Consider the following 23,941-nt stretch of genomic DNA (forward strand, 5'->3'; position numbering starts at 1 on the left):
AAAAAAAATTTAAAATTCCTTCCTTAATGAATGGCTGAATCACTGAATTTCCCATTTGAGCCATAGAGAACCTTTTCAGAAACTGCAGTTTCTTCAACTGAGGAAAATTATCAGGCTGAACAAACAAAAATAGGGAGCATGAAACATAATTTCAATTTTTCCCTATACAGAGGAACAGCAGAAGGCTGGAAGTGGCAGGGTGGGCAGGCAGCACTGCTGCAGCACAGAGAAGCTGCCGTGATTCACCCACCTGATTCCCTCTTTGCCCTGCAGAACACTCAGCAAGAGGCATTCACTAACTGCTCAAACTTGCACATGCCTGCTTTTCCACTGCAACATCCCTATTTCTTGTCTGAAGTCATGCATAAAATCCAAGGGCAGTTGTCCAAAATGGGTGCTGGATTCTGTCCAAATTGCACTTCCCACTTTTAACTGATACATCTTCGCAAAAAGCAAGCCCCAGGCAAATAAGCTAAGGTACATCATTTAAAAAGCCCTACTCTCCATATGGAATATCAGTCTCTGTTTTTTTCCTTTCTTAACTGATGCAGCCATATACTTTCTTATTGGGGATCATGGACTGTAAATCTGAGACAAGGGAATGAAACAGATAGAAGACATACCCAAACTGGTTATGATCACAAGCAGGTCTCACTGGAACAGAGAGCAAGGATCTTAATGACCCCCCAGGCTTGCTGAAGGCCTTGGGCAAAGGACGCTTTCCCAGAGGCGCGCCTTTGGCTCCACGTGCACTCCAGGTGATTCCCATTTGCCTACACTGATGGCATCTGCAATCAGTGACAAACCAAGACAGCTGCACTGAGTTCATTACATACAGCCCCTCAGCTCTGATGAGGGCAAGACATTCATAACCACAATGAACTAAACTGTTCCAGAGCATAATGAGTTCTCTTGGTTCCAGCATCGCTTAAACTTGTCCACACTAGCCAGGCACTGCCCGTGCTCAGGGAATCCATACTGCAGGGGCTGGTGTGTCGAGTCAGCTCATCCTAACTGAAAACATGTGCTCAAGCACTTGTTATCCTGGCACACCAGCCTGGGAAATCCCTCTGCAGCTGCTCAGATCTACCATACCTTCCATGCCCTTTCACATGCAAAGCAAAGGAGGTTAGGTAAAATTCCCTCAAGAGATGGGAGACTATCAAAATGCATTTTCAGGGAATCAGTCTGAAACTTTTTCTGGCTAAAGTGAAACACGAAAGTCACCTCTTGTACTTGTAAATAAGTTTTAACTTTACCTGTTCAGATAGACTACTTTAGGTTAACACTGACCTAAGAGATTGAACGTAATGTTACATTTTAATGGATATACTTAATATAAATATACCTGGAAAAGATGACCAAGGAAACCTGATTGATACAAGAAATACACTTGGTTCATTATTGTCACTAAAATGTTCATTTTATTTAAAACCAAATTTAAACATTTGCATAGAAAAAATTCTCTGACAAGGTTTAAAATATAGTAAGATGGGAAAATAATTTTGGAAAGCAGTGGACACCAGATGCAAAGAAATAATTTCACAAGAGTCATACTGAAATTGCTTATAATGGAGGTCATAAAAAGAAAAAGTCTCATCAAAATTAAGCATTAAATAGCTTACAAAACCACAGGTTCTATTTTCTTCTTTAATATGTTATCTAGTGATTTCATCCTGTCCCAAAAAAACAGGTTTTTCTTCAACAATTCAGTTCACTGAATAGCACACACCTACAAAACTTCCTTTTTCTTCTCAGTAGAAAACAAATCAAAACCATTAATTGATTTCTTTAACTACAAGTTAGTGAAAAGTGCTGGCCCTCAAGGAAAGTAAGGTTAGGTGGAGTAAAGCAATAATAAACTACAAATTTAATTTGGCCAGCAATGGGACATCGTCTTTCATTCAGAAGAGGCATATATGGTATATTATTACAAAATATATGATACATTATTATGATGTAGGTTAAATAATGCTTACTAGCAAACAGCTGTCAAGAGTGACAGCATGAACTATACAGAATATAAGAGTGTCTTGCCTTTATTATCTGTCAGGATATGGCAGAGGTGGAAGAGAGGCTGATTTGCGGGGTTTTTGGGCTGTTGTTTCAGTTTATAAGTATTTTACCATATGCCCCTGTCATAGCCATGGCATGAAGGATCCAAAGAAAAGTATATTTACTCTGTATTTCCCACAAGCACTGGCTTATCCACATCAGTGTAAAACAGGTGAATTAAACAGTAAATGTACAGACTATATGGGAATTCTGTCACTTAAATACATTATTTTCTATTCACTTTCAAATGTTACAGAAATGATAATGGTATTTTCAAGCCAGCTAAACACTACTCCTTTCCTCTTAAATTTTAAAGAAATCCTTAGTCATCAGCAAGGCATGTTTTGCTCTCCTGTAACTACATTCATTACTTACATGACTCCTTCCTGCCCAGATCTTAGGTCATGTAATTGTTTTAACTAAGGCTTTTGGAACATCTTCAAAGCTCTTTAACCCTTGTGGATTTTATGTCAGTGTCCTCTTCCAGTTATCCATGTACATCTTGGATGTGTCTTCAAATCTTTCACAGGCATCTCCTCCCATCAGTACAACTCTTAGTTTTTTCCTTTCCAGCCAATCCCATCTTTCCAATCCTGCCCTCAATCTTCTACTTCCATCTTCTAACCACAAATGGCCACAGCCATCCTTGAATCTTAACTACCTCAAAGTCCACACACCTGGGATGTTTGCAAAGGCAAACCATTCCATTATAATCTACAACTTTTTCCTCAGCCCTTCAGCTAAACCATTCACTTAGGAATATTTCTGCCTCATCTACAGAGAGCCTCCCCTCTCGTGCCAACCCAATGCCATCACAACCACATCATGCAATCCACCAAGGGCCAGAAGTGGATTTCCTGTCATTACACTAACCTCAGCCTACTAACTAACCTCTCAGCCTTTAGCTTTTAGACACAACAAACTGAAGTTGATTGTCCTCACCCTCACTTCCAGCCATCAATCATACCTGGTCACCCCCAGCCCATCAACCCTATCCTGAATAATTTATCAGCCTTCCACCAAGTATAACATCATCCAACATTTTCATGTGTGCCCAGCTGGTCACTGTACAGGAATGATGCACCCTTTGTAATTCAGAAAACCTCTCTCCCTTGCTGGGATGACACCTACTGTAATAGATAAAAAGGCACATCACTGAACAGAGGGCAGCTTTTCTATCCCTGTTACCAATTTTCAATTTAAAACTAAACAATTGTTGGCCTACTTTCCTATGTGAGTTGAACTTCATGGCTTCCCTTTACGCTCATTGCTTACACACCTCTCGCAGTTATCACAAACCCAGCCCACAGATTCTGTGAGCATCCAGCTTTCACAGCTAGCTGTTCTGAGCACTGATACAACACAGCAACTATACAACACCAAAGGCAGATGCCAAGTGCCACATCCCCAGAGACATTTTTTTGACTAGCAGTGTTTAAATCCTTTGTAAACACTATAAAATTGAACCGTAAGCTAAATGTTTAACAAAGCAAATATAGACCTCACCATCATTTACGTTTTTGAAATGTTACCCTGTGTTACACAGATCACCAGGATGAGTTGAGCAATCAAACAGTTATTATTCATCTGTCCCATTAAAACACCTGACAAGAGTGACAAAATGACAGTTTGGAGACAAACTGAGCATCATGCACCTCTGAAAAACTGCAATTTCCCTTCAGGTGGCCTGGACTCCAGCTTATATTCAAGAGACACTCTAAAAACTTGCTAAGCTCTTAACCACTAAGAAAGAAGAAATTTGTTCAACGAGGAACAATATTTTCCTTCTGAAAGTATTAATAAAAATATTTACTTGTGAGGTCTTTTCCCTCTTACAACATCCAGGTAATATTTTGGCAGGACAGTCCTAGCTCTCATCCACAAGTGAACTAGAGCTTTGTTCCTCCCATACACTGATTTCAAGCTACACTGGGTCACACCAAAAGTTCATTCCAAGGGGATATAGTTTCAGCACTAGTTCCAGAGACTTCAACTTCTTCCTCTATGAGGAGAAAAGTATTTCTGTAATAGGTTGACCTTTCTTCAGATATGTTGATATCTGAAGGATGTCAGTTCATTGTGAGAATTTGGAAGCTGGCATAACTCCAAAGGCTCCACATATTTTCAGAGTGACCTTGCCTGTAATTTTAACCCATTGAAATGAAAGTGCATGGCTGGAGAAGAGTAATACATTCTTTAAAATCTCACTGTGATTCAAACACAGATTTATTTCCTGCACCAGTGATTTGGTAGCATCACTTCCCAAAGGCTAAAGGCAACAGGTTTTACTTCTGTGACCTTCCTGCATTCTTGCAACTCACATGAAAAAGAACAATGGAAACATGGCTGAATGTGAGAAAGCACTGAACTGCTACGGCTTTTTGGGTGGGTGTGGAGAGAAACACACATACTACAAAAGATCTAATAACTCCCCACCCAAGCATTGCTAGTGAATGACCTCACTGGTTTCCTACATATACTCCAGCAGCTTTCCTGCCATCACTCTGTTAAGCCAAGCAATGATGTCAACAGTCCACCTGTGAGAGTGATGTAGCCCTCTGGGTCATGGTCTCAGAGAACTTGGATAAAAACTGTGCCAGTGTTAATTAAATGCACCTCTTGTTTCACTGCTGATTTCCTCTGATAAGGCTCAGCTCATTTTTCCTGGAAAGACTTCCATGTTGTATGGGAACTGGAGCCAACCATAACACAAACCAAATATTGCTTAGAGAATACGAAGACAACGTGCTAAATATTTAGTTTAAAAAAAAAAATAAAATCACTTAAAAAATCTGTGTATCAGAGCTGGGTTAATACAAATCTCATCACTTTGCATGTACTAGTGACAAGGCTAAACTACAAATGCTCGTTACTGCAGATAGTTTATTATGTTTCAGCAGTACTTACCTCTCTCATTTGTAATGCTCTTTCCAATTACATTGGAGCAGAACTCTAAAAACCTGCTTTACTGATAAATTCTGACAGGTTAGAATACGAGAAGTTCACCCGGTAAAAAATATGCTTTGAGAATGGAGTTTGACATTTAATTAGCATCAGAATTATCACTACAATTTTAATGAAAAATAGCATTTTTTCCTGCCATCAGAAAAACCTTAGCTGTAAGAAGGTTCTGAGTATTTTAGGTATTAAGGGACCTCTCCATTAATATAGTTAGCCAGCAAGCAGTGGAAGAGAAAAAAAAATTATATATGCTGCTCCTTCTTTTTTTCTGTATGTAAAGAAATCTAATCCACTGTCATGACTGGATGCTTTCACCATATGCTGTCACTGGGATTTCTGTAATCCCTCTACTCATTGCATTGACTTCCAGCCACTTTAAGCCTTCAGGACATGCCCTTTTATACTTGCTTTGTTCCTGCAGACATTTTCAGATAGCTTTATTGGTAAGAGAACTGCCAAAGAAAGGCTTTCAGTTTTGAAACTAGACATCGAAAGTATTTCTTCTTGCACAACTTAAAAAGTAACAATAACCCTAAGACCTAGTTGCTGACAAAAACATGCACAAAAATCTGGAGGTGACAAATTAGAAAAGTGATTTCAAAAGTTGTGGTGCAATTACACTATAAAAGCTTGTTTTACGATGATCACAACTCTCCACTCTGAAAAGAGCAAACTGGACCTCTTGCTACGAATTTAATTCTAAAGACAGAACCGTGTGGTAACAGTGTTAGAAATACATTCATATTCATTAATTCATTCTGACTTGCAGCAATTGTGATGGTTCCAAGAAGTGCTCTGTCCCACATTCCTGAGCATTAGCAATATTTTTCCAAACAACCAATGATCGATGTCCATGTATTTACATTTTTACCTCTTGGGGATCTTATGTTTATACAGTACCTCGCCTACAAACGCTCTTGGAATACATACACTGCCTTCCCTGCTCAGGATGTGGGAGAACTTCTACAGCTAATACTGCCTCTCACCAAAGTCAGGCTAACTAACTCAGACATATTTTTTACACTCTCCTCCAAAAAGAAATCTCATATACAAAATGCCCTTCAAAAGAACTGCATTTTTTGGTTCTAAATGGAAACAGAAAGAGGTAATCCTTGAACTTGTTTGGTTTATACTGCTCCTATGGACAGTTTCTATGGATTTATGACACCAAACTGCAGCTAGTTTATAGCAAAGCATGCAGGGTGTGACTCATTCAGAAAGCTCAACCCAAGAATATTTCATTCTGACATCCAACAGAATAACTCCCTCATGGATTTGAATTAGTTGCTGCCCATTACTCACATGCACTCCTTCTCATAACTTCATGACACACAACTTGCAGTGCAAACTTGAATCCAGGCCATGAAGGAGATACTAGAGGCTCTGACAAATTTTACCCCTGTCACCAGTAATCGGAATTTGGTCGTACACAATTTAAATACACAGCTGCTCTCTGCTTCTGGTGGATGTGCACAATGTGGTCATGCGGAAGGAAAGCATATCCCCAAGTCCAGTGACTTGAAGTGACACAGCTTCCTGAACTCCAGGAACCCTCCTGGTCAGAAAGTACTTCCTTCCTCGTTTCAAACACTTGATTGTTTCAGAGGGAATTCAAAACAATAGATTAGAAACTTTCAACCTTTCCTAAGTGTACTGCTACACAAGGAAATCGGCCCGTGCTCTGGGAAGATGAGATAACACTGGGAGAGTACTCTTTCCGGAAATGCGATGGCTTTTGCATCCCTTCCCTAGCACCATCCCATGAATCAGCTACATGTAAGTAATAACCCTGAGTGTGAGATGTCAGATGCCATTCCACTGCTGTTTGGATTAAGATGTGCATGGTTGGCAAAAGGCATGAGCCAACTCACTTCTCAGCTACTTCGGTAAGCCTGTAAGGGAAGAGTATCAGGAGCTTCCTAATCTGAGTCAGTATTTGTAAGGAAAGGTAGGAAGAACGGATGACTATTGCCTCTTTTTAGCAACTCATTGTTTAAATCTCTAAAAAAGGAGAAGGAATATGCTATTACTTCTGCAGTAAAAATCTACCCCTTCCCACCATAATTGACTTTTAGTAGTGATGTTCACAGAGACTGGGAGTAGATCAGGCCCATCAGCTGAAGAGCAATTATTATAAGCATACCCTATTCCCCTATTAATACCCTATTAATTCCTTTAATCAAAGTACATTTAAATTATTTGTAATGATGGATAAAAGATTTAAAATTTGGAATATTATCTAACTAGTTATTTACAGGCTGCAATTTGAATAAGAAAAGGCAACAACAAGTAAATTAATTTTTCTGCAGCATTAGGGCACCTAAATACCCTAGACTAACCTAAAAAGAACAGCAACAGAAACAACAGCAAGAGCCATTCTCTCAGACCTGACAGTCAAAGCTCTAATATGATATTGCATTTTCTTGATTATCTTTTCCTATCAAAGTAGAGCCTTTGATAGGAAAAGAAAACAAAAACTTTGAGGATAAGATTATTATACAAAAACAAGAACTCACATGGCTCTACACATTATTTTTAGAGGCAAACAGGAAATGCACTTCCCTGTCAAGCTGGGTGAAAGGGGAGTTACCGAGTTGAGTACTTTGCACTCACCGTTCCTACCAGAGGGTAGATGAATCCAGCTCCAATGCTGGCTCGCACTTCGGTAATCGGCAAAATGAAACCAGTGGGAACACCCTTCCTCTCAGGCTGATGGGAGAGGGATAGGTGAGTTTTTGCCATACAAATGGGAAGGTTTCCAAATCCCTGACAAAAAATAAGGGAAGCAAAATAAAAGAAAAACGATTACAAAATTGCAGTAAAGGCACATTAGGTTTTTGTTTTGTTATCAGTATCTTCTAGAAACCTCTCGTACAGCAGTTCCCTTTGGGCTCTTATGACCTAGCTTGACACCAACTTGAGACCAGGATTCAGAGTACAAAATTTTTGAAGGGTATAATGTCTTCTTGGGGATAAACACAGATGATGCTTTCCTTTGTTTTTAAACAAGACAAAACCTGCATGAGGTGATGGCACCCCCTTCACTAATGCCAGTGCACTAGTTCCTGAAAATGTGGGAGAAAATCAGGAAAAGTGCCTCAGCAGCTCCCTCCACCCATTATTTGTCTCCAAGTTATTGATTAATCTTGAGTCAGGCACCTTCCACTCTTCTGTTCAATTCTTTGACAAACAGGGCCAGGAGGAGAGGCGGCACTTCAGGGAATTGTTTCTGCAGCCCAGTGCTGACAATTCTTTAGTGAAGTTGTGAAAATATTTCCTAATATAGTAACATTTAGACTAAAAAATGGATCAGTGAATGACAGCAGGAAAAAATAAAGGCATGGATTATTTTGCTTCAAGTACACTAAGTAAACTGCTTTTCTATTTAGAAAATTCAAATTAATTCTCAGGAAGTTTGTGTTATAGGGAAGATGGCTGTCTACCTGTCTGACCAAGGACTTCTGCTTGTCTGACCAAGCTGCTGAAGTTTACTCAGGAATTTTTCCTGGACATATTGTTTCTACTTTCTGACAGAAAGGCTCCAGCCACATTTATGTCCTGAAGCCATTCCACTACAAAATACACATTCACCTTTCCACATGGTTTCAGAACTTTTCTAACTGTAATATGCTCCTACATGCTTTAGGATAGGTGATCTATTTCATGTTCTAGTATCTATGACTCCTTGAAAGCAACAGGAACAGAAAGAAGCCAAAAGATTTTACAAATATTGGGACCAATTACCAATGTGCCTAGCTGTGTACGGGTCTTACTGTGCTTGCAAACTCTTTTTTGCAGGTACAGATGAACACACTTATGCTAAAATTGGTTACATTTGCTAGCAGCAACTTTTGCAGATATGCAGTTGTCAGGTCTAAGAGAGTAACCCTACCTGCATAGAAAGTAGAGTTTCATGGACAATCTCAGAAGTATTCTGAGCACTGTTCATATCTCACAAGAGATCACTCAATGTTAAAACCATTCTGTTCTATCAAATCTAAACCAATCCATACTGATGTCCACCATTTACCACCATGGATAAGCTCATGCCTTTCAGCAAAGCTTGACACTCCAGTCTGAGGACATTTTAAAGCCTGATCTTTTCCAAGACTCACATCCAGCAGCCTGCATAATTCCCTGGTGCTCTTACCTGCCGGGTGTAGCGATCAACTTGAGACTGCGCAACAGGAGACAACTCTATATCCTGAGCTCCATACACCTTCTGAGCAATGATCCTTATTTTTTCAACAATAGGAAGCTGCAGAGACAGGGAAACAATACAAGGATGAACATTAGCCAAGAGAAACCAGGATTTTGTTTGCTGAGTGAGGTCTCTGAATCTCTCATTTAGATTCATCCTTGTTAAACTGGCTTGCTAAAGCGTGAGACAGAGAGCACTGGTGATGGATATGATACGCAGCTACAGGTACATGAACAGCTGTGATTTCAGCTACGCTGCCATTTGGAAGCTGCACAATCTGTGCTTTACAGAGTTGACAATGTGAGCTTACGCTCACCTGAAGCAGGGGGAGAAAATTACTGCCATCTAGTTATAAGAATGAAGAGATAACCTACAGCACAGTCTCCACTGGCTTGACAGGGATCACTAGACAAAAAAGTTTCATTTCAAAAGTGGACAAGGCAAGGTAGGAGGCAGCCAGGGAAGGTTCCCCTGAGAAGCAAGGAATTGTAGCAGAAAATTCCTGACCCGTCACTGCTCCTTTGATTGTGATTTTCTTTTATTATTTATTATTATTCTTATCTCATATCCTTTGCAACATGCATATTTTTAATTGTAGCTTTGATATTGTAAAGCACTTTGGACACTTAAAAAAACAAAAAATAAAGCATTCTAGAATTCATTTTGAAACCTCAAGTCAGTAAATTCAATCCCGGTCTCCAAGAGTATTCACCTCATGTTATTCAGCTCAAACTGAACAAGTGATGATTTCACAGCTTCTATTTGAAGGCACAGGCAGACTCTCGCATTCAATCTGTTAGAAAACCCTTAACAAATTTTCAGGAAACAGTTTTTTGTGGTCAGATCAGGCATTTACTTTTTTGTGCCATAATTTTTGTGTATTTAGAGTAAACAACTCTTTCCTATTTCCTCTTTCTCTTTCCTTTTGTTTTCAATGACCAAGAAGACAGCAATTGTGACTCCTCTGGCCTATTTTAAACAAGCCATTCTCTGACTTCTTTCAATAGAACAGGATGATGGAAGAGGGATTTTACCACGAGTTCAGCTAATTCAGTGCTGCCTATTAGCTGAATAGATGGCCAGAGATGTGTGCAATGTCTCATCAGTAACTTGTAGCATATTTAATTAACAACACATGTGGAATAAGTGCTAAACAAAATTCAGAGAGATAACCACTTGGGGAAGAAGATTTGGCAATACAAAAAGCACCAGAACACAAAATAGAAGTGAATCATTTTATTCTAACAAAGGCAAGAAAGTAATTTGTAAATAGCAAACTCTATCTGGTGCATTTATAGGAAGCTCCACAGTTAACCACATTTTTGCAATGCCTGGCTGGAAATAGCTCTTTTTCTGCAAAGATACATCAGTTGAAGGGTTTATGTCAGGCTGACCCTGTCAGCCTAGTACTATGCTATAAATACCTCTGTATTTATGATTGAATTTTAGAAAAATTAAAGCTTACATCAATAAAGAACTCCAGTAACAGAGGCATCACAAGAAAAGAATCTCTCCAGACTTCCAAGTACCTTACATGTAAGGCAGTTAAAAGCTACTAAGGCTCAGATAAAATTCCCCCTCAGATCTGAGGTTTCAAAGACAAGTTTAAAGAAGCTTCACAAGACACTTTCTGAACATGCTCACAATAGAATTACTGCACCTTAATTGGGTGGAATAATGTCACATTCCCAACATCAGGCTTTTTACAGGAATCCAAGCAGCGCAAAAAAATCTAATCAGGACTGGAGATAGCACAGTGCAAATATCCTGGGTATAATTCCTGGCAGCGGTAAGCTGAATGGAATACTTAGTGTCATGGACAGCCATCACGAGATGAAACTTGTGATTATTAAATAAGTTCATATCCATGGCAGTTTTCAACACAGTGGGAGAAATGCAAAACATGTCTGCTAATTTGCCTTTTGGGTGCTGTTTGTTTGCACTAAAGGACTAACAGCAATGGCAAATGGAAAGGCAAAAGGAATTCCATTCCTTGTTGTCAGAGAGCCAACATTGAAACTAACAGCTTTCTGCTTAAACCTCAGTAAATTCATTGAGATGGAGATGGACGTTTAGATTCAACTTGCATTTGTGTCAAAACATTTTAAACTAATTTGACAGCTGTATAACTACTGCGCCTTCAGCCCCCTTCCAATGACCATAGCCCTATTTTCCAAAAGAAACCCAGCAGGGCTCTGGCTAACATCAGAGGAGAATGCTTTAATGACACTGGTGGCACTCTGCTTCTCCTGGAATATGTGCAGTGTGTTGCATGACTGAGTCCAAGCTGGACAGTCAAACCATATCCCTATGGATTCATGGTTTGTAGTTTTTTCCTGGCTTGTTTTTTCTTTCACCAGAATTTCAGATACTTTTTGGGTCGGTACCCACACCTCAGATTTTGCAGATGTAACCTCAGAAGAATCACCATTGTGGAAGGAGTTGTGGGAGTGTGAATGGCAAAATAAAGTGGTTTCCTGAGCCTGTCATGTTTTTGCCAGGCATGTGCACACAAACAGGTGAGGCAATGTGTGCATGGTGTCAGAGGAGAGTTTGAGCTTATTTAATCTCAGCAGAGGCAAGATGTGTCCTGGCTGAGCCAAACTCAGACAGAAACCAGCAGGAAGGTACAGATGTGCTGTGGTCATTAACACAGCCCATGCACATACACTCTCAGATATGCTTCCTTCCTGAAGTGTCAGGAGTAGGGAAAGGAGTACACTCCACCATCCTAAGGATCGACCTGTTTCCTAGTATTTAGTGGGACTTTCAAGGCATTATCTATTTAGAATCACAGTTTAACAGGGCATTTCAAACTAAAAAGTTTCCTGTGTTTCAGTTATCAAGTAATACTGCCAGGAAACTTCACTTTAATTTAAAGAAATGTTTTCCAAACTAAAACCACCTAGTGCTTTACATGAGAAATAAAAATTAATTTTGCTTGAAAGTGCCATCATGGTATTTAACAGAAAAGAAGTTCTACTAATTCAAGAGACATTTTACATAGCAGAAACCTGGATGTTTACAAGACACTTGTTTAGCTTTAGGTTTTCAACAAAACTGTTGATTATTCAGCACTTCACTATCAAAATAGTCTCACCGATGGGCAAAGACATCCACCATATGTAGCAACAATGCTAATTCACATGAAGAAGTGGGTTGAAAAAAAGACTCCTATTGCACAAATAATATATCATTAGGGGATTTTAAGCTGTATTTCTGCATCAGCTGATACCAGACTTACCTAGGGAAAAAAATCTAAAAAACCACATGAACTACCTGTTTGTGCCTTATACACTTTGGTCAAATGCCTCCAGCAGAAACCACATATCTCAGATGCTTAAAAAAAGTAACTTCACATCTGCTGTGGTTTGGGAATGGTACTCTCCAGTTCATTGTCCCCACCAATACCCTCCAGGAATGCCTTCTCCCGGGAAGCACCTCCTTGTCCCTCTTGCCCCCATGATGTGACATGGTATAGAATAACCTCCTGGCCGTGACCCCTTCCAGCTGCTGCAAAAATCAACCTTGTCCAAGCCAGATGCAGGACAACATCTCTCACTTCTTCTTTTGACTGAGAATTTTTTACAGTGGCCTTAGGAATTTCCTGTACCAGTTATTCATTCCCACTAGCAAACTCCAGTGCTGTACCCTTAGCTGTGCTGATGCAACTGTTTGCAGACCAGCACCGAAATGTCCAAGTCTTAAGGAAAGGAGGATGAAAAGTCTCATCTGAATGGGGAGTGTTGATGCACCTCTATGAACAGCAACTTGATTCCACAGCATTTTTGCCACCTGGAAAGCTAAGGTGAGAAGGAAAGTTGTAAAATGTTCAGCGTGTCAAAAGCATGAAAGATTTATGATCAACAATAAAAGCTATCCCTCTTCTCAGTTCCCTTATGTAAAGTTGTGACTGTTGCACAACTAAGTACATTTAAGCGAAGATTAGGTGACAGATAGACAATAGACACCATGGATTTGGATAAAACCTGATTTTTATAGATATGCAACTCTGTATTAGTACTTCTGCTGAAGGAATTATGGCAGCTTCAGAGAATTCATTCCAAATTCACTGTCAGCTTCCTGAGAAAATGTTGACATAAAATAGTTAATATAAATTTACTTTGAATATGAGAAGATGCTACGGGGCCACACAATACAAATATCTGCTGACAACTCATTAGGGTTCTCTCAGAAAAAAACAATTTTGCCAGTCCTGCCAGAGAGAATGTTCACTTCTGAAATTTCACACATTTAGAGCTACCAAAGCCATATGCTGCTTCTGAGGCAAGCACAAACACACACACACTGCCAAGCACCCACACCATAAATAGGACTATCTCTTAGGCTAAAGCACAATAAATGCTAAAGCACAAACTGCTTTCACAAAAACAGTAGCTGCACATTTCATTCCTTGATGGAGAATGATTGAACCACAAAATCAGCACTGATAAAGGTGAGAGCCTGTCATTCCCAAGATTGTATTGATTATCTAAACCGAATCATACCAGTGTTATCATCCAGCCATACTCCCAGTCCATCTCACTTGCAAGACATGATACTAGTGCCAAGTGGTCCTGTTTATTACACAATCTTCTTTCCTCCCTAACTATCAACAGCAGTGTTTTAACTGAAACGTAATTTAACGGTGCTTAATTTCTTCTAACATTTTCTCACATTTCCTTCACTCTTCATCTCTTACTTCACTTCTAACAGCTGACTTCAGATTATCTTTTTTTCATGTAGGGCTTGATAAGGATTTCCATGGACAGTGGACCAGCTACAACAGGTCTTCCTTTCATCCTTGTTTCCTCTGTTGCTCACACTCACCCACCCCTGTGCCAGTGCAACTGAGGCAGCGCTGCTGTTTGTGCAGCTGCACATACCAGAGAAAGTCATCCAGGCTAAAACACATCCCAGGGAACAAACCCTATTGCAACCCATATCAGTTCACACATCCACCTCATCATAAAGGCAAAGCCTGTGCAAAGCAGGAAGAATTGCTCAAACTGTTCAAATCTGAGCACTGAAATGTACCAGGAGAAAAAACGAGTTGGGGCAAGGACACACTCCCTGGCTTTGATTCCTAAAATCAGCCTCCCTGCCAAAAGTCAGTATTAAGTGAAACAAAGCATGCCTATTACCAGGAATCTGGTCTGAGACCATGCTTAAGATTTCCATCTTTTGCATCCTAATTTGGACACCTGACTTTTTAAGCTCTTCAGCTACTGGAGAAAGGAGTTAATCTTTTTAACTCCCCACAGCCAATCCCTGAGACTGCTGCAAACAATCCCTGTTCTCTTCCTCCTTCATTTCTTCTTCTTTAAACATCCCCCTGACTTCCTCACCAACAGAACACATCTGCAGAGCCAGAGACAACAGCAGTAAGTCCCTAGTCATACTACATTCCACTAGGCTGCAGCTAAGTCCCATTTCTAAGAGAAGCCCTGGTATCTAGTTTAAATTGAGTACTATAAATGAATGCCCATCAGTGCAGCACTGTGTGACAGGATCCCTTCACAGTTATACAACATAAATACTTAAAACTACTTTATTCTCAAAAAAAATATGATTCTGTTGAAAAAAACCTCATGCATTTAACCAGAGAATACACAAAAACACTATTTACTTGTAACTTACACATTTAATACTTCAAGTACTTTAAACATTCACTTTAGTCTCAATTTTTTTAGTCTTAATTTTTTTTAATTATGACATCACCAGTTTAATTATAAGGTGACAACCTCTGGGCTTACTGTTACTAAGCTGCTTGTGTTTTAGCAGAAATTCTTAATATAATTCAAAATTCAAGGCAGTGGCACTTTTTTTAAGCTTGCACATTCACTGAAAGCAATAAAGAAGAACCGCTGGCTGGCTAAGTGAAACAGTATGCAGACATCACTCATTCCTCTTCTTGGGAAGGCTGCCAAATGAAAACATGATGGGAGTATGGCTGAAGGTGCTGTGTGGGGTGACAGAGTGCAGTGCTAAAATAATAGCTGACTCTGCACATTCAAACTCCTACTTCTAGCTTTTCCCTTGGATAAAATAAAAACGCATTTATTAAAGTATCTGTATATTCTGGTTCCAGAAGATCTGTGGCTGACAAAAGGATTTCCAAGTCTTTAACACTCCTCTTCCTTTGCTGGCACAGGACAAGAGTTTGTTTTTTAATTTGTGGAAAAGCATTTTCAGTCAAACTAAACAATTTGTGAATCAACACCTAAGCCTGTGGCCTTAGAGATTTATTTTCCATTTCTCCAACTTTGAAACCCCAGCTGTGCCTAAGAAAATTGTTCTATGCAAAGAATAGGGAGATAATGAAAACAAACATAAAAGTACAGTGCCGTCAAGAGCCTACTTCCACAAATAAAGAGATGGAGTGGCAGAAAGATAGCTTCCAACCCTGGAACACCCAATTCACTGAAACAAGTGTCCAGACTCCACAGAAATCTCTTTGATGGGAGTGGGAGGAGTGGGTGGTACAGCCCTATGGAATTCCTGTTTAATGTGGCTTCACTGCTACATTGGCAGTAGAGGGGAGGAGGAAATAGTTTAAAGCCCAGCATACGCTGCAGAGCAGCATTGCTGGCATTTCAGGATGAGAAATGATCACCATCAATTACTAGGAAAAGTTTCAGTAAGGACCATACATAACTTTATTTATTCCCACCCCAGCAGCACTTAAAGACTTTCCATTAGGTCCACACATGACTGAACTCCATGCTGCATAGAGAACAAAACAGAAGCTATTTGCTTCCTAGACAAATGAGCAGAGGTATGCTGGGCTGCTGTGACAGCAGACACACGATGGATGGCTTTCATGGCTTAGTGACTTCATGGTATTAGTGGAGGAAACAGAAAATACCCCTGGCAGCCCCCCACACCTTCCACTCAATCACTGGGATTGAAAAGACGTGAAGTTTGCAAACACTCTGCCTTGGGACACTCCCCTGGAGGATGGCATCCTCAAACCCAGACCCCATAAGCCCTACTTGACTGTGCCTTCCTCTTCCAGCTGCTCTTCCTCTCCCAGTACGTGCACCAAGGAGCCTTCTCCTCCACTCATGGGGCTCTTCCTCCTTCATTACTCACAGCTCATTCTTGCTTTGGGAGACCATGGATGGAAGAAAAAATCATGCACAGAGAACTGCTGCTGGTAGAGTTTTCTCTGTTTCGATGCTACCCCCAGACCCCTCTGAGTGACCCATTGTCCGTGACAGCTGAAGCGAAGACTGGAGGGAATGAGATAAGTGACAGCTCACACCATACTGCCACAGCAAAAGAGAGGCAGGGGCAGACAAAACCCTGGACTTAGATGCTCCAGATTTGCCCAAACTATTATTATGCTCCCAGCAGGGGAACAAAAATACCAGGGCCGAGGCTGCTAACTGCTTGAATGCTTCTCTGAGAAGTGCTGCTACTCAACCTCGCTCCCAGTGGATGGTCACAAGCTGAGAACACTCTCCTTTGTTCTGCAGGCTGGCCAGGCAATGCACTGCACTCTGCCAAAATATTTGTGCCATCAACTTTCACTGTAAAACCTGGAAATATTTTCATTTGTCATGATGCTACCTAAAAGCATAGCACTGTCAAAAATGTTGTCGTCTGAAAAATTTGGAAGGCTGGAACAACCCCTTCTCTTCCCTCCAATTTGTGACCTTTACAGTCTTCAATTTAGTTTTCCAGTGCAACATAAATCCGGTGATTTGAGGCTCTTCAGTAATATTTGTCAGGTTATCATGTCGTTCTTTTAAGGGGACAGTGCTAACTGACCAGACATGCTGATCCTGCCCCATGCCAAATGCGTGTCCTTCTCCTTCTATCTCCACTGCGGCTGCTTGCAGGAAGGGGAAATATATCTCTTAAAAACCTAATGCCTGCCTTCTTCAGACCTATGCTTCCTGCCCCAGGTCGAGGAAGGCTGCTCTAAGTCAAGGGAGAGTTCACCACAGCAGAAGAGAGGAGACCAGGATAGTGAAGGCAGGTCGCTCAACAGGCGTGCACTAGTGAGGAATATAGCTTCCCGCGTTCTCCTGATCAAGAACAGGCACTGAAGCCAGGGAAATTCAGGAATGGGATGCGTTTCCATCCTCTCCGTTCCTCCCCCTAGTTATCTAAACTTATTTTTAATGGTTCAGTCAACTTTATTTTGAGTAATAGCTTTCTGCTGCAACTTAAAGACCCATACTTCAAGAAAACTGAACCCAGAAGGGAAGTCAACAGTGATAAGAGGATTGATATTTTGATATTTTCCATATGTAGCAAGAATATATATTAAAATAAACCACCACAGATGATTTCACAAAGAGTTCAGGAGGCCTTTTAAACAAACCCATCCTTCAAACACTGAAGAGAAACACTCTGCAAGCAACCAGCTCAACAGTAACTTAATAGAGGTTACTGTGCACAGGGGGCAAAAATCCATACTAAAACCACACGATACTGTAGTATTTACTTCAATTACTGCCAATAGAATTTTAAGCTATGTTATAAACTCTGAAGTCTATGATATGAAAACTCATCCTTGCTCCTGAACCATCCCCCCCTGACCTGTGTAATTCCTAATCTTGTAGGCATTTCAGGGTACACTGTCTATCTGTTTCTGTCCTTTACACTTCTTACACTTTTAAAGCAAACGGTGCCATATTTACCACATATGAGCTATTCTGTTCTCATTCAAATCCTGCAGAAATATTTGCTCAACTTATACCAAATGTCAAACAATCCCTTGCTATAATCAAGACTAAAAAAAAGTCAAGCTACAAGCAGCAGCCACTAGGATAAAAACAAAATATTGCCTGCTTAGAGAAATAAATGAAGAGAACCCAAAAAAGCCATCTAAAAGTGGGACTATAGAAGAGTGTGTCATGGAATGACACCCAAGGAAGTGGGTGCATTCTAAATCTATATTAGATGCTTCAAGGAATAAAATTAGCACAGTTTTCTAATTAGACTAGCTTGCTATGATACTGAACAGCAGAGCCTGAGTCCTGAACTGACACAACTGTGTTGTGTCCAATGTCTAAAATTTCTCATTTTGTGTGTGTTCAGGTATGACTGGACAAGATGGTATAAATGTATAAACATACCTCAGAAAAAAACAGCTGATTCTCAACTTTTAGCCAGCATTTGACAGATCTGGAAAAGACTTTCTTCTAGTGTTCTTCTCACATTATACAGATTTGCAAACTTCCTTCAAGGAAGCTTTTGTTTTCAAAGATATATTTGGAAATTACATAAAGCGCTACAGAGATGAATGCATTTGGGAAAAAAAAACAAAGAGAGCCCACTTGACCTGGGCTATCCTCTAATTATGTGTCTGACTGCACACTAATAATACAGTTTACTCAAAGTTTGTTCTAAAGAAAGAAAGGAAGGACATAAACCAATTTTGCATATAAGGGTTTGAAGCTTTTTCTTCTAAATACCCTGAGTGATGCTTTCTAACAAAAGATCAAAATATTGAATGAACCTATTACAGCTACAGTGGTCTGTGCTGTTGGAAATTTTTCTAATTATAGCCAGCTCTGGAAGCAAATTTTCTGATGAAAACAAGGTGCATAGACATCAAAGGATTAAATGGGGACGTGGAGTAAAGGAAACAGTAAAGAAATCTCATGAAGACAGACAGATATATGAATAAAGTGGAAGTGATTTTAAGCAAAGTGTTTCCCCTCTTTTACCTTCCAAAAGTAAAGAAAACAGAAAAAAGCCCCAGCCACAGTAAATCCTGTAAAACTTGAGGCAATCAGGACTTAATATTATTCAAGTAACTGGACAAATCTGACAATCAGGTAAGGGATGGAACTATGTCCTTTCACTTACACCACCTTTTGGCACAATGAGGGGGAGAAATAATCTGTCTGAATCCCATTTAACTGCTTCTTCCTTAAATTTCTTAGTTTTACCCCTCTGAACAGCAGAAACCACACCTCAAAATTGCTACAACAACAAAAAAAAATCAGGGCAGGCTTGTTTGGGAGAGGTGGCTTTCCTTCACTTCTCTGAGAGCCTAGTAACCAATTGACCTACATACTGTAAAAATGACAGCATTGCTGTTTCACTCTCCTGCTTCCAGCTGCTTCAGTCCCCATCCTTTGCACAGTAAGGATGAAACAGAAGCCTGAACTTTACACTTCACTGTTTTTGTTGGCCTGAATGTACTTTTCTGCAGTATTTAAAAATCTTTATATGTTTTTATAAAAGCCCTTCAATGTATTTTTGAGGCTTACAATACTTGTGTGAAGTTACGGGATACTAAGTTGATGTAAAGATGTGATTCATTCCCTTTGTGCTTAAGATCATGCTGCTTATGCAACACAGCATGAAACAATGTGTCTGGGAAAGACATTAAAGTGGAAATCAAGCTGATTTTTTTTATAGGCAGAGTCCACCCCTACCAATCCTTTTTACTCACTTGTACCACCAGATTGTAAGCTGCACAGTGAATAGTAACATCAGAGCTTAAGTGTAAGCCTCATCAAAGGCTAATGTGCTATCCCTGTAACACAAGTGTCCAGTGGGGAAAACTATCACATGTATTTCTCAAAGAACTTTCCCCCCCCATTTTATTACACAAGCCCCATAAAATGATAGCTTCAGTTTTCAGAGCATCTCAGTGGAGAAAAATTTAGAAAGGCTTATATATTGTCCATTTTTCAGCAGTAAAATTGTTGCATGGGCAAAACGCCTTGAATACATGCTGAAGCTCTAATATTCCCAAAATATTTGCATCTATTCTGTCAGGGCAGGGATTAATACAGATATGGGTTGGCTGGATTACTGACATTTTGCAAAACAGCAGGGGAGGTGGAAACAAAATATAAAATGGGTGCAACAGATACAGGGTGCACAGCAAGGAGAAAAGAGAATGATAGATGACTGTAGGGCATCTCTACCTTAGGCTGAACTTTTTTCTGGAGAGAAGAATCAAAACAGGAACTTCCAGCCATTTAAAAGAACGAAGCTGAGGTTCTGTTGCAAAAAAACAGCATTCAAACATTTTTTAAAGAAACTTAAGTAGCATGGGCACAGGATCTGAAACTTGACAAGGGCTTCCATGGAGCCAGAGAAGTCTGTTTGGCTGCTCAGATTTAAACCCACCCACTTTTGGATAGCCAGGAAGGCCTTGAGAAATCATTTGTATAACCTTCTTGGCAATACGTCCCTCCAAATGTTCTGCCAGCACAGGGGTACCCCAGCACCTCCAGTGCTCCCAGGGGTCCAAGCCCCTCTTGATAGCCCACAATGCTGTGATGTTACCTTGCAGAGAACTGCAGTAACAGTCTCCAAGGCATGGAAAAAGAGTCACTAACTCTGGCAGACATAGGATTGAAACTTGGACCACACTGTCCTTTGTTAGGTTATCTAAGGGCTAAGCAAATTAGCTCCAAAGCCTCAACGAGGATTAGAGGAACAATGATAGGTGGAGAAACCCTCTGAAAAAGTAATCACTGGAAAAACCTAATCAGTGAAAAATAAGAGCACACTGAATTGCCTGTTTCCTATGACAATCCAAGGGGAAGATGAGACCATTGTCCTTGGTGTGAAATGCACCAAGGTCGGTCAATGGGGAAGCTCTTTGATCAGAAAACTTTGCAAATGAAAGGAAGCGATTTTGTACAGCAGCACAGGACTCTGTGGGACGTATGAAAAAGCAGATTTTGGGATTGTGTGAACCTTATGATGGGATTTTTCAAAGAGCACTGTAGGAACGTGAAAAGATTGTTTAGTGGAAGGAGCAAAGATGGAAAAAGAATGTGGATTGAAAAGTGGACTGAAAAGGAACAGATTTGGGAAGAAAATGAGAGAATAGAGGAAGAAGGGGTCAGTTGTGTGTAAAGGTGTCTGGCCAGCCAGTAGGCTGGGTAACTGAGCTATGAGCTTGAGGATCTCTCTATTCTTATTAAATCTGGTTTCTGACTGCTCTCTGCTCTAAATGTGTGCATATGAGGACAGAGAGTGTGAGGGAAGGGCTGTGCCCAGCAGCTGTAGTGAGCTGCGAACCCCAGGGGCTTGTGGACTCTGGTGCCATCAGCTGGAGCAGGACAGAAGCCCTGGGGGCTGCTCCTGAATAGACTGAGGACCTGGGGCCAGCAGCAGCAGCAGCAGCAGTGACCCATGTACTGTGTGTGCCATATTGTACTGGCAGACTGCAATCTGGTCATCTGGAGAGAAGGAAGAGGACTGGCTCACCTGTGCCTTTGTGTTCACCTGAGAGCTGCACTGTGCAGGAGGGTGCAGGTAAGGGCAGTGCTTCCTCTCTGTGTAGCCCTGGCTGGGCTGGGCAGATGTGTGGGATGAGCATGGACATGCTAGGTATCACATCCTCCTCATACAGACATTGAATGCTTCAGGGAGCCACAACTTGGTGCAATACCCATGACTGTGAGACAGCAACTATACCTCTTTTTATCTGACCAACAGGATGAATACTGTGACTGTGAGATCTTTGGAGAAGTCTCCCAGAATAACTGGTGAGTTCCATCTGCATACATACTTTTCTGTTAAACATGAAAGTATCAGATGTATCATTCAATGCACTAAGTAAGGATCATTACCAGCAAGTAGCCTGCTCCCTGATTAGACAAGCCACAGATTGCTTGTTCTCTCCAGTTTTTATGATTTTAAACCAAGGCAAGTTCCTTTCCAAGTATTTCAGATAACTTTGTTTCAATGTTCTCAATGTTCTTCTTGTTTTAAACCCAACTCTGATGCAGAATGGATTCATTAAAAAAAAAAAAAAAGAAAAATCTTACCTCCAAGCTGTAGAGATATTTGAAACTGTTTTTTTGATTGGCTGCCTTTTCCACAGCTTGAGCTAATTTTACTGCTCCTCTACCACCAGCCGACCAGTGATTGCAGGGTACAGCATCAAATGCTCCAGACTCCTTTGCAATCTTACACACCAGATCAACCTCAGCTGGAGAGTCAGTTCTGCCAACCAAACAGCCCCATCTCATTATTTTGTTCGATAAGTTTTCTTTTACAACCTTATAAAATTAGCCTTATTTTACCATCAGCAGTGGTAAAGAAGGTATATATAGAAATTGTGAAATATACATAATGCAGTTATATGCAGCATCTGCATTTACATGCTTCAAGAAAATTTTGTAATTGTTATAGCTAATTAACGTGGAAGATTATCAGCTCCATAATAGCATATACTTTTTCTTGTTGGTTTTAAAGCCTCAAGAACAAGCTAAGAACTTAAATATTTTTATATCCATGATGAAGAAAGGAAATTCTTTAAGAGCTTCTTTGTTCATGCCAAATTGAATAATTTAAAAACCAAGAAAATGAGGAATTTGAACTGTGTATTACTCACAAGAGTAATGAAAGAACAGACTTACTTGAAGACGTTCAGAGCAACCACAACAGGAACTCCAAAGAGCTGAGTAATTTGAATCTGTTTCTGTAGATTACAGCAGCCATCAGCTACCAGCTGGAGGTTCTGTGTAATTAAATTAAAAATAATGGAAATGGTAAGATACATAAAGTCTTCTCCAGCCAAAGAATTTTCCATAAATTTAAGTGAACGTAAACAGGGCTGATCATGACAATTGCAGGCAAGTGAAATTCTTCCAGACAAAAGTATTCTGGCACTTATTAATTCTCATTCCAATTAATAAGCATCAGACATTTTAAAGTAAATAAGCAGTGTCCAGAAATTGTACATGAGCCCATTGCTTTCTCCTGAGACACAGGAAGATGGTGCAGCTGATGACTGGTTGCTTGTCATGATTGTGAAAGGGATGTTAGTCTGCTGTTTGCAAAGTTTATAAACAGACTGCTGCAGTGGGGTGGGGCTTGACACACAGATGTGTTAGATGCAGAGTTCATATATACACATACATAACCCAGATAAAAGCACAATAATTTCCTTATTTACTCTTTTACCTCACACTTTGTAGGCCTTGTTGTAACAAAACACATATCCTTAGCCTCACACAAGCAGAAGAACAGAATTTGTCTGGTATGAAATGACAAAGAAAACAAACCAGCAGAATTCACTCTTTGTCTGAAGAGTGGCATCCCACCCCAAATGCGAAGCATAAACATATTAAACTTGTTTAATTAACAGGTTTTGCTATCATTAATTTCAGGGAGTCTCCTTGACCCCTGCACCACTCTGCTCTTGTGCTTCTATAAACACCTGTATGTTGATCAGTCTGAAAACCTAGCAGTCCTGGAAAAACCATTGAAAGAAGGTTATTTTTCAGCCATTTCAGTTCCTTATGATGATCCATCATGCAGTCACACACATCCTAAGAGGGGTAACACAAAGGGGCTGAGGGAAGATGAGGTGGTTTTACTTGTTGGCAATGCCTGTTGGAGATGTTCACTGAATGTCAGCATTAGAGCATGCTATTGTCAAACCTGAGGCTGCACACTGTCCAGCCAGAGCAAGGAGAAGTTCCGATTCTCTGTACACCATATCATTTGGTTCCTTTAAACAAAAACCTCTTTAAAGTTTTATAACAGTTCCTCTTACCTCTTCTGTGTATTCTTTCTTCAAGGGGGCACCAGCAGTCACCTGGGATCAGGTAATAATAAACAAAGTCACCACAGATTGATACTTGTCATAACCCTAAAGGGTCTGAAGTGCAATTTTGCTTACTGCCAGGTAACCCATAGCAATGCACACAGCATCATAGCCTGACTGCAGCTTGTATTTGATCCCAAGCTGCACCAGCACACAGATAGCAACGCTTCCTATTG

The 23,941-nt window shown here is 40.3% G+C and overlaps 1 protein-coding gene across 2 annotated transcripts in view; it reads right to left on the reverse strand.

Annotated features, from left to right (window-relative positions):
- Positions 1-23,941, reverse strand: part of MTHFD1L (methylenetetrahydrofolate dehydrogenase (NADP+ dependent) 1 like) — a 143,666-nt gene that overhangs the window by 38,843 nt on the left and 80,882 nt on the right. For both annotated transcript variants that reach the window (XM_033512763.1, XM_033512764.1), the window contains exons 21-25: positions 23,715-23,756; positions 22,573-22,673; positions 21,979-22,156; positions 9,167-9,274; positions 7,630-7,782 (exon numbers count right to left, since the gene is read on the reverse strand). In XM_033512763.1, the coding sequence (XP_033368654.1) occupies positions 7,630-7,782; positions 9,167-9,274; positions 21,979-22,156; positions 22,573-22,673; positions 23,715-23,756 (582 nt within the window). The remainder of the gene's footprint in view (positions 1-7,629; positions 7,783-9,166; positions 9,275-21,978; positions 22,157-22,572; positions 22,674-23,714; positions 23,757-23,941) is intronic.

Source organism: Parus major, chromosome 3 (genome assembly GCF_001522545.3).
Source record: "Parus major isolate Abel chromosome 3, Parus_major1.1, whole genome shotgun sequence".
Lineage (NCBI taxonomy): Eukaryota > Metazoa > Chordata > Aves > Passeriformes > Paridae > Parus > Parus major.